Raw genomic sequence first — 12,566 nt, 5'->3', positions numbered from 1 at the left:
TAGCATGGTAGGGCCTGGAGGGGCTGTAGCATGGTAGGGCCTGGCGGGGCCGTAGCATGGTAGGGCCTGGCGGGGCCGTAGCATGGTAGGGCCTGGAGGGGCCGTAGCATGGTAGGGCCTGGCGGGGCCGTAGCATGGTAGGGCCTGGTGGGGCCGTAGCATGGTAGGGCCTGGAGGGGCTGTAGCATGGTAGGGCCTGGCGGGGCCGTAGCATGGTAGGGCCTGGAGGGGCTGTAGCATGGTAGGGCCTGGCGGGGCAGTAGCATGGTAGGGCCTGGAGGGGCTGTAGCATGGTAGGGCCTGGCGGGGCCGTAGCATGGTAGGGCCTGGTGGGGCCGTAGCATGGTAGGGCCTGGAGGGGCTGTAGCATGGTAGGGCCTGGCGGGGCCGTAGCATGGTAGGGCCTGGAGGGGCTGTAGCATGGTAGGGCCTGGCGGGGCAGTAGCATGGTAGGGCCTGGAGGGGCTGTAGCATGGTAGGGCCTGGAGGGGCCGTAGCATGGTAGGGCCTGGCGGGGCCGTAGCATGGTAGGGCCTGGTGGGGCCGTAGCATGGTAGGGCCTGGAGGGGCTGTAGCATGGTAGGGCCTGGAGGGGCCGTAGCATGGTAGGGCCTGGAGGGGCCGTAGCATGGTAGGGCCTGGCGGGGCCGTAGCATGGTAGGGCCTGGCGGGGCCGTAGCATGGTAGGGCCTGGAGGGGCTGTAGCATGGTAGGGGAAACACTGGTATTTTATTTTGTATATTTGAATGTTGAAATGCTCCTTCACTTACAGAGGGTCCAACAGGTCCAGCAGGCCCTCTGTCTCCCTACAAACAGGAGGACCAAAAAAAGGCATTTTGATTTATGTCAAAATACACTTTACACATATTTCAAGAACTGGCAACAGAGCAGACAGTGAGAACAATGTAGACACGACAAACAACAGAGTATAGAGGGGACGGGTGTGTGTGTGTGTGTGTGTGTGTGTGTGCGTGTGTGTGTGTGCGTGTGTGCGTGCGTGTGTGTGTGTGTGTGTGTGTGTGTGTGTGTGTGTGCGTGTGTGTGTGTGCGTGCGTGTGTGTGTGCGTGTGAGTGAGTGAGTGAGTGAGAGAGAGAGAACAGACCAGTAGCCACACAGCCAGACAGAAGTACATAGAGAGGCAAAGTGAACGTCACTTCCTGCTTCAGCACTGTACCAGAGATTTTCATCCGCCATCTATTTTCCCATAGACAATTAGTAAACTGCTTATACAAATAGTTTTACTTGGTCAAACCAAACGGTTCAGCTATATTTAGAAACAGGAGAGAGCACATAACCACACGTTTTTCTTTTTTAAGTTTTGTTTCCAAGTGAAATGTTCTATGGTCTCTCCCGATTCTAAATATAGCTGAACCGTTTGGTTTTGACGAAGTAAAACTATTTTTTATAAGCATTTTACGAAATGTCTATGGGAAAATAAAGGGAGGATGAAAATCTCTGGTACAGTGTTGAAGCAGGAAGTGACGTTCACTTTGGCTCTCTATAAGCAGTCAGACTCACCTTCTGACCCGCCAGGCCTCCCAGATACAGAGGGTTTCCATCAGGTCCCACGATTAAGCCTGGCTCACCCTTCTCACCCTGAACAACATGGAACAATGAGACACGCCAGACAGCATTCAGCAATTGCACTCGCAGACCAACACCAACAATCTTGCAAAAATGTATTTGTTTGACTGTGTGAGTTAATGATTATGAGAAAATTAATGAATGAACAATGTTTTTGTTATCAAGAGATTCAATTTCAAGATACAAGATTCAATCAATTCATTGCCATGTCAACATAGTTGATAGGAATTTGTCTTGGTTCACTCTCAGACAAAAAGACAAAGACAGTGCAGCAGCAGCAGCACACCATATACAAACAATAACCTTTTAACACAAGAAAAAGAATAAACATTCAGGAACAGTACCCAGCAGCGTCGTATTCAGCAGAAAGTGCATACAGTTTAAAGTGCTATAGCTCAAACATAATGAATCAGTTCAGATGTCTAATGGCGAGGAGGTATAGGTGCTATCTCTGAAGCGAGATGTTTTGCTCCTGATGCTTCTGTATCTCCTGCCTGATGGGAGGAGATTAAAGAGGTCGTGTGCCGGATGAGAGTTGTCCGCTATGATTTGATGAGCCTTCCTGATTATTCTTGTGGAAAAGAGTGACGTAAGTGAGGGGAGACTTGTTATACTGGTGTAACGGAGTGAATGTGACGTAAGTGAGGGGAGACTTGTTATAGTGGTGTAACGGAGTGAATGCGAGTCCTCGTGAGTGCCGAGTGGTAGCGACTAGCGAGTAAGTTGGTTAAACTCACACTCCGGTATAAAGGCCCGTTAAGCAGCTCCGGCCTCGGAGCTAGCTCTCTTGGGGTTGCGGTTAGCGCGTGGGAGATGGGTGGAACGAATCCCGCCTCCACCCCTGGGCAAGCCCTTAATGCCTAGCTCAGATTAGGCGCTCCGAGCCCTCGGCGAGCAGGTTTTGGAGGTCGGGGACAACCCGACCTGGTTGTGGGACAACCCGATCAGGACGCCACATATTTGTAAATATGCTATTGGATCTGGGTCAGGAAGGAAATGTAGAGTAGACTATGTAATGAAAGAGTAAGAAGTCATTACCTTCACTCCGTAGCCTGGTAGACCTGCTTCCCCATGGGCACCCTTTGGTCCAATAGGGCCCTGGCATTACATAAGGAACACATGTGAGACGAACGTTCATTTGATCTGTCCATTTGTAGATGTTTTAACACACACACACACACACACACACACACACACACACACACACACACACACACACACACACACACACGGACACACACACCCTTGAAAAACCAAATATCATCATGTGACCTAACTCATTGCGGGCCACCAGAGACCTTCCCCGGGGCCGCGATTGGCCTGCGGGCTGCACTTTGAGAAGCCCTGCTCTAGATCACTTTGAGAAGCCCTGCTCTAGATCACTTTGAGAAGCCCTGCTCTAGATCACTTTGAGAAGCCCTGCTCTAGATCACTTTGAGAAGCCCTGCTCTAGATCACTTTGAGAAGCCCTGCTCTAGATCACTTTGAGAAGCCCTGCTCTAGATCACTTTGAGAAGCCCTGCTCTAGATCACTTTGAGAAGCCTGCTCTAGATCACTTTGAGAAGCCCTGCTCTAGATCACTTTGAGAAGCCCTGCTCTAGATCACTTTGAGAAGCCCTGCTCTAGATCACTTTGAGAAGCCCTGCTCTAGATCACTTTGAGAAGCCCTGCTCTAGATCACTTTGAGAAGCCCTGCTCTAGATCACTTTGAGAAGCCCTGCTCTAGATCACTTTGAGAAGCCCTGCTCTAGATCACTTTGAGAAGCCCTGCTCTAGATCAATTCAAGCCAACACAGTCAGTCATCCCATTAGTCTCTGAGTACAATGCGCTTTCTGAACTGCTGAGCGAGCAGCTGACTCACTGGCCCGTTCTTCTTCAGATGCTGAGTGTGGAAATGATGGCATGAGATGTAAGTCTGAGAGCAGGTGCAGTGTCAGAGTGCTGTCACTGTCTGAGAGCAGGTGCAGTGTCAGAGTGATGTCACTGTTAGAGCAGGTGCAGTGTCAGAGTGATGTCACTGTTAGAGCAGGTGCAGTGTCAGAGTGCTGTCACTGTTAGAGCAGGTGCAGTGTCAGAGTGCTGTCACTGTCTGAGAGCAGGTACAGTGTCAGAGTGCTGTCACTGTCTGAGAGCAGGTGCAGTGTCAGAGTGCTGTCACTGTCTGAGAGCAGGTGCAGTGTCAGAGTGATGTCACTGTTAGAGCAGGTGCAGTGTCAGAGTGCTGTCACTGTCTGAGAGCAGGTGCAGTGTCAGAGTGATGTCACTGTCTCAGAGCAGGTGCAGTGTCAGAGTGATGTCACTGTCTCAGAGCAGGTGCAGTGTCAGAGTGCTGTCACTGTCTGAGAGCAGGTGCAGTGTCAGAGTGCTGTCACTGTTAGAGCAGGTGCAGTCTCAGAGTGATGTCACTGTCTCAGAGCAGGTGCAGTGTCAGAGTGCTGTCACTGTCTGAGAGCAGGTGCAGTGTCAGAGTGCTGTCACTGTCTGAGAGCAGGTGCAGTGTCAGAGTGCTGTCACTGTCTCAGAGCAGGTGCAGTGTCAGAGTGATGTCACTGTCTCAGAGCAGGTGCAGTGTCAGAGTGATGTCACTGTCTCAGAGCAGGTGCAGTGTCAGAGTGCTGTCACTGTTAGAGCAGGTGCAGTGTCAGAGTGCTGTCACTGTCTCAGAGCAGGTGCAGTGTCAGAGTGATGTCACTGTCTCAGAGCAGGTGCAGTGTCAGAGTGATGTCACTGTCTCAGAGCAGGTGCAGTGTCAGAGTGATGTCACTGTCTGAGAGCAGGTGCAGTGTCAGAGTGCTGTCACTGTCTGAGAGCAGGTGCAGTGTCAGAGTGCTGTCACTGCCTCAGAGCAGGTGCAGTGTCAGAGTGATGTCACTGTTAGAGCAGGTGCAGTGTCAGAGTGCTGTCACTGCCTCAGAGCAGGTGCAGTGTCAGAGTGATCTCACTGTTAGAGCAGGTGCAGTGTCAGAGTGCTGTCACTGTCTGAGAGCAGGTGCAGTGTCAGAGTGCTGTCACTGTCTGAGAGCAGGTGCAGTGTCAGAGTGCTGTCACTGTCTGAGAGCAGGTGCAGTGTCAGAGTGATGTCACTGCCTCAGAGCAGGTGCAGTGTCAGAGTGATGTCACTGTCTGAGAGCAGGTGCAGTGTCAGAGTGCTGTCACTGTCTCAGAGCAGGTGCAGTGTCAGAGTGATGTCACTGTCTCAGAGCAGGTGCAGTGTCAGAGTGCTGTCACTGTCTGAGAGCAGGTGCAGTGTCAGAGTGCTGTCACTGTTAGAGCAGGTGCAGTGTCAGAGTGCTGTCACTGTTAGAGCAGGTGCAGTGTCAGAGTGCTGTCACTGTCTGAGAGCAGGTGCAGTGTCAGAGTGATGTCACTGCCTCAGAGCAGGTGCAGTGTCAGAGTGCTGTCACTGTCTGAGAGCAGGTGCAGTGTCAGAGTGCTGTCACTGTTAGAGCAGGTGCAGTGTCAGAGTGCTGTCACTGTTAGAGCAGGTGCAGTGTCAGAGTGCTGTCACTGTCTGAGAGCAGGTGCAGTGTCAGAGTGCTGTCACTGTCTGAGAGCAGGTGCAGTGTCAGAGTGATGTCACTGTCTCAGAGCAGGTGCAGTGTCAGAGTGATGTCACTGTCTGAGAGCAGGTGCAGTGTCAGAGTGCTGTCACTGTCTGAGAGCAGGTGCAGTGTCAGAGTGCTGTCACTGTCTGAGAGCAGGTGCAGTGTCAGAGTGCTGTCACTGTCTCAGAGCAGGTGCAGTGTCAGAGTGATGTCACTGTCTCAGAGCAGGTGCAGTGTCAGAGTGATGTCACTGTCTCAGAGCAGGTGCAGTGTCAGAGTGCTGTCACTGTTAGAGCAGGTGCAGTGTCAGAGTGCTGTCACTGTCTCAGAGCAGGTGCAGTGTCAGAGTGATGTCACTGTCTCAGAGCAGGTGCAGTGTCAGAGTGATGTCACTGTCTCAGAGCAGGTGCAGTGTCAGAGTGATGTCACTGTCTCAGAGCAGGTGCAGTGTCAGAGTGCTGTCACTGTTAGAGCAGGTGCAGTGTCAGAGTGCTGTCACTGTTAGAGCAGGTGCAGTGTCAGAGTGCTGTCACTGTTAGAGCAGGTGCAGTGTCAGAGTGCTGTCACTGTTAGAGCAGGTGCAGTGTCAGAGTGCTGTCACTGTTAGAGCAGGTGCAGTGTCAGAGTGCTGTCACTGTTAGAGCAGGTGCAGTGTCAGAGTGCTGTCACTGTCTGAGAGCAGGTGCAGTGTCAGAGTGCTGTCACTGTCTCAGAGCAGGTGCAGTGTCAGAGTGCTGGCTCATGGCTGCTTAGGAGAAATGAATCTGGCATGGATCTTCTTCTACAGCTGTATAACTTAGCTATGTGAGGTGCTTTGTGCGTGTGGATGATGAGCTACATCAGAGAGTAACAGCCATTTAAACCTGACAGGTGTGTCAAATGAAGATGACAATTGTCCACATGGTTATAATGATGGTTATAGGATGTAAAGCAGATCATGTTACATGTAGTGAATTGGAAAAAGAGAGGCTTACAGGGAATCCAGCTTGGCCAGGTAAACCAGGTCCTCCCTGTATGGTGGAAGAAGGGACATTCATGAATTCTTGAATCATGTAAGGATAATTCAGTCGTTCCCAACGAACCCACAGTATTCCTCTAGATCGGCGGTTACCAACCTTTTCCGACTCATGGCCCACGTATAAATCTTATTATTATTATTAAATCTCGAACATGTTCCGGACGTAAACAAATGTGTTCTCAGAGAACTTTTTATTTTAACGATAAAAGGAGCTCCATCAGCACCACACAGAAATCAGAAACGAAAAGAGGCTGCAATAATCTAATTAACAGATAATTGTTTAAAAATGTAATGACGGTATCATTCAACAATGGAGAAATGCATTCTCAGACATAATAATAATATATTTTTTTTTCATGAAGGTCGTAATGTTTTGCAAATTATTTAGTGGCCCACTTGCAATACCTTCACCGCCCACAGGTTGGGAATTGCTGCTCTAGATCAATTAAACAATACAAGATTCCTTTAAAGTGGGAATGTGTGACATTCTCGACTGTGACGTCATTTTCCTTGCATTTTTTTCCGTTGCTGAAGTTTGAGTTTCTGTCCTGTAGGTGCCGCTCTTTTATCTTCAGACATGGTGGCTACCACTGCTCATGTTAACGACTACATGTACATGTGTTTAGAGCAGTAAATGCTAACGCTAACTGGGTATAGGTTGAATCACTATTGCATAGATCAACTTCAAATGACAATAAACGTGTGTGGATGTGGATACATTAATGCATTATAATAGCAATAACTTCATTACATCAGCATTGTGAGTGACAGAATAGGTAACAACCATGTACTGTAGGCGTAAATCATAACACTATTTATACGATGATGATGTCGGTCTTGTTCTGTGCTCATGTTAAGGTCACATGCTAATATATTCCTACCCTCCAATAAAGTGATATGCTTTTTAAAGGGTCAAGTTAACATTAAAACGATTGGATGTGTTGCTGTGATATGAAATCCTCTTTTGAACAGCGCTTCCAAAAATTACGACGACTGAACAGGGAGGAGGACAAGGTAATTGCACGTTTCTGGCGGCACATCCTATAAATCTTGCATGAGAGGTGTCTCTCTGTCGGTAAAAGTGCATGAAAAAAAATAGTGGAGAGCGCATTGGAACGTAAAGGACTTTTTTAATGCTACAGTATGGATAGTTACACCAAATACATAGGTATAACCGTTTCTCGCAACTGCTCGTGCATACGCACTGCCATTCCGAGATGCAGACACCCGTGTGTCGCTTTGCAGTCCCATTTAGACACACAAATCACACACAGATAAATCAACCAGGACATACAATATGACAATATGACATGAACACATACCTGAGGCCCAACACCTCCAACGTCATTCTGCAGGACACAACGAGAAGTAAAGAACAAATGAATGAAGATAATATGCTAACACAAAGCTAGAACATCTATGGACAGCTTCGCCTGGCAAATCAGCAAGACAAAAAATCAAAGTAAACTTCAAAGTAAAAACGTGTTATGTCTGCATGTACTGGCTGATAAGCCCTACACAAACTCCTGCAATGCCTGTAATAAGTCCACCATGAAAATATAATGCATTCATTGCTGTCATAATGTTTATGGCCTGTGGAGTAAATAAGATGTTTTATTTTGTGAGAGGACAGAAGTCCAGCTGTCCTTAAAGATAGCCAATGGCAACTCTGCAGTCCCAACAGCCGGTGGTTTTTCATTTCAAAATAATAATGCATTACTACAGGAGTATCAGCAACAACAACAACAATGTATCACCTTTTCACTGCCAATACCAAATCATAATAAATAAATAATAAACTCTATAATAAGCTGATCGATCCATCACTTTCAATGAACATTACCTTTAGACTCAGATCTTAAAGGACAATTCCGGTCTTTTACAACCTGGACCTTATTTCCAGCTTCAATTATGATTTTTTAACTCACCCTGATAAGTTTGGTTTGATATGCATGCACTGAAATGATAATATGCTTTGAGCTGCGACGAGGAATACAGGGCATGTGTAACGCATGTATTTATGTCCTGTAAATAGCTTATTTTCTGACACACAGCGGCTCATATCCTTATTATATCATAGTGTCAATGAGAAAATGAACGCACTATACACAGCCTGCTGTGTTTGCAGTGTTTGTTTTGTGTTTGCTTGCGGATGTGCTTTCAACTCGCCCTGTCAGAGACACATGCGGGGACTTGCAGGGCGACTTGAGTGCTCAGGGCAGTCGATCTGTAGCCTAGCATAATAAACACCTAGCATGCTAAACACCTAGCATGATAAACACCTAGCATGATAAACACCTAGCATGCTAAACACCTAGCATGCTAAACACCTAGCATGCTAAACACCGCTGATATTTATCTGATTTCCAGATGATGGACGATGCATTTGAATTCGATGGTCGCCCGTATTTATTTGAGCTGGAATAACATCATATGGAAACAAACTGAGGAGCTGCTATCTCTAATGTGACAGACAGCAAACACAGCAGGCTGAGCACGCTGCACCAAGGTCAATAGATTGTTCATTTTCTCATTGTCTCTATGATATAATAAGAATATGAGCCGCTGTGTGTCAGAAAATAAGCTATTTACAGGACGTAAATACATGCGTTACACATGTCACATGTTCCAGTATTCCTCGTTTCCAGGTCGCAGCTCAAAGCATATTATTGTTTCAGTGTATGGATATCAAACTGAACTTATCAGGATGAGTTAAAAATCGTAATTAAAACTGGAAATAAGGTCCAGGTTGTAAAAAAACAGAATTCTCCTTTAAGCTTTAGGTCATTACATACATAACATTGAGATATAACCTAAGTTAGGAATATTTAATCTGTTTCTACGTGTGATAAAGGCAGCAAAAGAAAGTTGCTTTGCCTTGAATTCTGACCTCTCACTCGTGATTCTCAGTGTTGCATTTCAAGATAGAGGAAACTGGCGGATAACAAGTCTGTGATTGGACCAATTTCAAACAGCAGGGTTGATCTAATTGACTATATGCATATCTGCCTCTGTGTGTGTGTGTATGTGTGTGTGTGTGTGTGTGTGTGTGTGTGTGTGTGTGTGTGTGTGTGTGTGTGTGTGTGTGTGTGTGTGTGTCTGCTTTTGCGGGACTTACACTGCCAGATGTTTGATAGATTATTTGTCCTGGGGGGCCAGGTGCGCCGGGGGGTCCCTGGAGTCCAGTTCCATCTCGGCCTGGGTCACCCTAAGTCCATAAAGATACATGAGTAAGTCCATAAAGATACATGAGTAAGTCCATAAAGATACATGAGTAAGTCCATAAAGATACAGTACATGAGTACGGTAAGTCCATAAAGATACATGAGTAAGTCCATAAAGATACATGAGTAAGTCCATAAAGATACATGAGTAAGTCCATAAAGATACATGAGTAAGTCCATAAAGCTACATGAGTACAGTAAGTCCATAAAGATACATGAGTAAGTCCATAAAGATACATGAGTACAGTAAGTCCATAAAGATACATGAGTAAGTCCATAAAGATACATGAGTACAGTAAGTCCATAAAGATACATGAGTAAGTCCATAAAGATACATTAACCACAGAGAAAGTCATGAGTAAGTCCATAAAAACAAACACGATTGACACCCCAGTAATACATCCAATACCTGAAATTAATCTAATGTTGAATCTGAGGCAAGTTTGGTAGAGTTTGAGGGATTTGCAGTCAAACTTAAGGTTAGGACACAAATGAGCTGCTTTGTCTTTTTGTGTTCTAGAAGACTTTATTGACAACAGAGGTTGTCTGTCTGGCATTGCTTATTTCAGCACACGATTGGGTTATGATCATCTTTGATTGCTCTGTGGTGAACATAATGTATGATTGAATAGTTATTCAGTGTTAAAAACAATATTCACCCTCTCTCCTTTGTCGCCTGACTCACCCTTTGGTCCCTGTAAGATTTAAGAAGAATCAGAGGAAAGATACATTAACAACAGAGAAAGATACATTGACATCAGTGAAAGATACATTAACAATCTCAACTCAGTCATGAGTAAGTCCATAAAGATACATTAACAACAGTGAAAGTACATTAAGGGGACATTCAAACCAAAAGCGTTTTTGGAGCTGCCAGCGTCTTTCTGCAATTCATTCTCTATGTAAGGAAGGACGCGCTAAACCTGCTCCTCTTTTAATGAACGCACCTGGCGTTTAAACGCTGGTGGCGTCTGTTGTTTTTGGAGGAGCGCTGTGGGCGTTTTTAAGCTGAAAAAAGTTGAACATTGAGGAAAAGCGCCCTGTTCGTCTTTTTCACTCTTCCTACCTTTTCTCCTCCCAAGGGATTTTCAACGTCTGCTGCTGCCAGAATTAGCAATAATCTGGCTTTCATGTTGACAGTGAACTACATCAAACAGACAAAACCAGCTGGCTACCGTCCGTGTGGTCGTTGTGTTCTGATCTGTACTGCACGCGACTACAGGGGAAAACAAACGGAGCACAAAAAAACCGCTCTGTGCGCTGTGTTTTGTGCACAATGGAAGCGCTCTCAACATGATTTTCATAGCGTTCTGACTGAAAAAAATGCTTTTGGTCTGAATGTCCCCAAACATCAGTGAAAGACACATTAACATCAGTGAAAGATACATTAACATCAGTGAAAGATACATTATCATCAGTGAAAGATACATTATCGTGCGTTCCTTTATCGCAAAAGAACTGGGATGTGGAGGCTAAATGACATCACATCCGTTTTGTTAGCATTCCATTTGCAGAAAAGTTGAGCTGGGAAGTTCCCTGTTCACTGGTCAGATCCACTCGCTAGCCAGGCTAGCCATTGTTAGCAATAACAGTTGACAACATGGCATTTCGTGGCATTTTGCGCATACAAACACTGCAGCCTCATGTCCACACAGATAGAAGTAGGCCGTGCTGTGTGTACAGCTGATTTAACGAGACACAAACAAGACAGAAGTGCTAAATAGCATTTATACGATTATAACTACTGTTGTTGCGCGGAGCAGCCATCTTGGCTTTTTTAGGTCGGGGCTGCTGAGGCTCCTACGAGTTTGGAATGGGAAATACCAGCTCTGGTGACGTCACGTCCCAGCTCATGAACTTTGAAACGGTAAGATTACCAGTTCCTAGTTATAAAGGAATGCAAGATTAACATCAGCGAAAGACACATTAACATCAGTGAAAGATACATAAACATCAGTGAAAGTCTTGATGAGCAGTGTTGGGCAAGTTACTTTCAAAATGTAATATACTACATATTACTAGTTACTCTCATTTGAAAGTAATAAGTTACTTTACAATATTACTGTCTGTGTAGAGTAACTCGTTACTTATTACACTACTTTTGCATTACTTTTACCAAAACAACAACAGCAGCAGAACCATCCCGAAAAATAATTTCAACCGCCTTGAAGTCAGTGTAAACAATCCAAACTTCTAAATATTATCCTTTTCCTTTGTTATTGTCATCTATAGTGGTTATTTGCATAAAAACACAGTTTGATTAGGAAATGTTTGTATCTTTTTTAAATATGTGCTTTGATTTACAAAAAAAGTAACTCAATTTGTAACTTGAGTTACTTGACAAAGTAACTGGTATAATATTACTGAAATCCTATAAGTAATAAGTTATATTACTGAGTTACTGCTAAAAGTAATATATTACATGTAATATGTTACTTTTGTAATGAGTTACCCCCAACACTGTTGATGAGTAATGCATAAGGCCATAAAGTTCCAAGGAGGATGAGGGAAACCACCTCCTCGAAACAGCAGGCCCCAGCCACTCTTCCTGAATGAAGTTAAAAGGGCTATAACCTATCATTCATCTGAACAGGATATATAGTAACTCCAACACATTTCAGCCTGAGCCTTCATCAAGGAATATCACAGTACTGTACAAGACGTTTCTCCAGTTCACAGAACAAGCTGCTGGATTAAAGGATTATACGTTTCACTCATGAAGAGCAGCCGTAGGTATTATATATAATCATAAGCACACACTGAAGAGCAGCCGTAGGTATTATATATAATCATAAGCACACACTGAAGAGCAGCCGTAGGTATTATATATAATCATCATAAGAGAAAGCAAAATGCAGCACTTTGTCCTGACTTTCTTGTGGGACTGAGGCATTTTCTGCTCAGCATAAGACCCTGAAGTATGAAAGCAAAGAGATCAATCTACTAAATGACTGATTGACTGTACCCCCTCCCAAATTGGCCAGGAGACTTTTCATATTTGAAAATCATAAATTTAGTAATTTCCACGCTTTTAATATCATCGGTAACCACAAACAAGAAAACAAAAAAACTATATACCGTATATAAATAAGAAAATACAATAAAAAGAAAAGAGAGCGGGGAAAAAGAAAATAATTACAAAGGATAGTCTCCTGCGATGGAAATATATCAATTCCCAGAGATTTTTTTAGA

At 45.0% G+C, this 12,566-nt stretch overlaps 1 protein-coding gene across 2 annotated transcripts in view; it reads right to left on the bottom strand.

Moving 5' to 3' along the window:
* col18a1a (collagen type XVIII alpha 1 chain a) overlaps positions 1-12,566 on the bottom strand; it is a 185,711-nt gene that overhangs the window by 16,878 nt on the left and 156,267 nt on the right. For both annotated transcript variants that reach the window (XM_083638981.1, XM_083638982.1), the window contains 7 exons: positions 10,034-10,069; positions 9,269-9,358; positions 7,473-7,499; positions 6,107-6,142; positions 2,624-2,683; positions 1,520-1,597; positions 771-806 (listed from right to left, as the gene is read on the bottom strand). In XM_083638981.1, coding sequence (XP_083495107.1) covers positions 771-806; positions 1,520-1,597; positions 2,624-2,683; positions 6,107-6,142; positions 7,473-7,499; positions 9,269-9,358; positions 10,034-10,069 — 363 coding nt within the window. The remainder of the gene's footprint in view (positions 1-770; positions 807-1,519; positions 1,598-2,623; positions 2,684-6,106; positions 6,143-7,472; positions 7,500-9,268; positions 9,359-10,033; positions 10,070-12,566) is intronic.

This window comes from Poromitra crassiceps, assembly GCF_964638095.1.
Source record: "Poromitra crassiceps genome assembly, chromosome: 6".
Taxonomy (NCBI): Eukaryota; Metazoa; Chordata; class Actinopteri; order Beryciformes; family Melamphaidae; genus Poromitra; species Poromitra crassiceps.
Note: the sequence above shows the minus strand (reverse complement) of the source record. Positions and strands in the feature narration are given on the sequence as shown.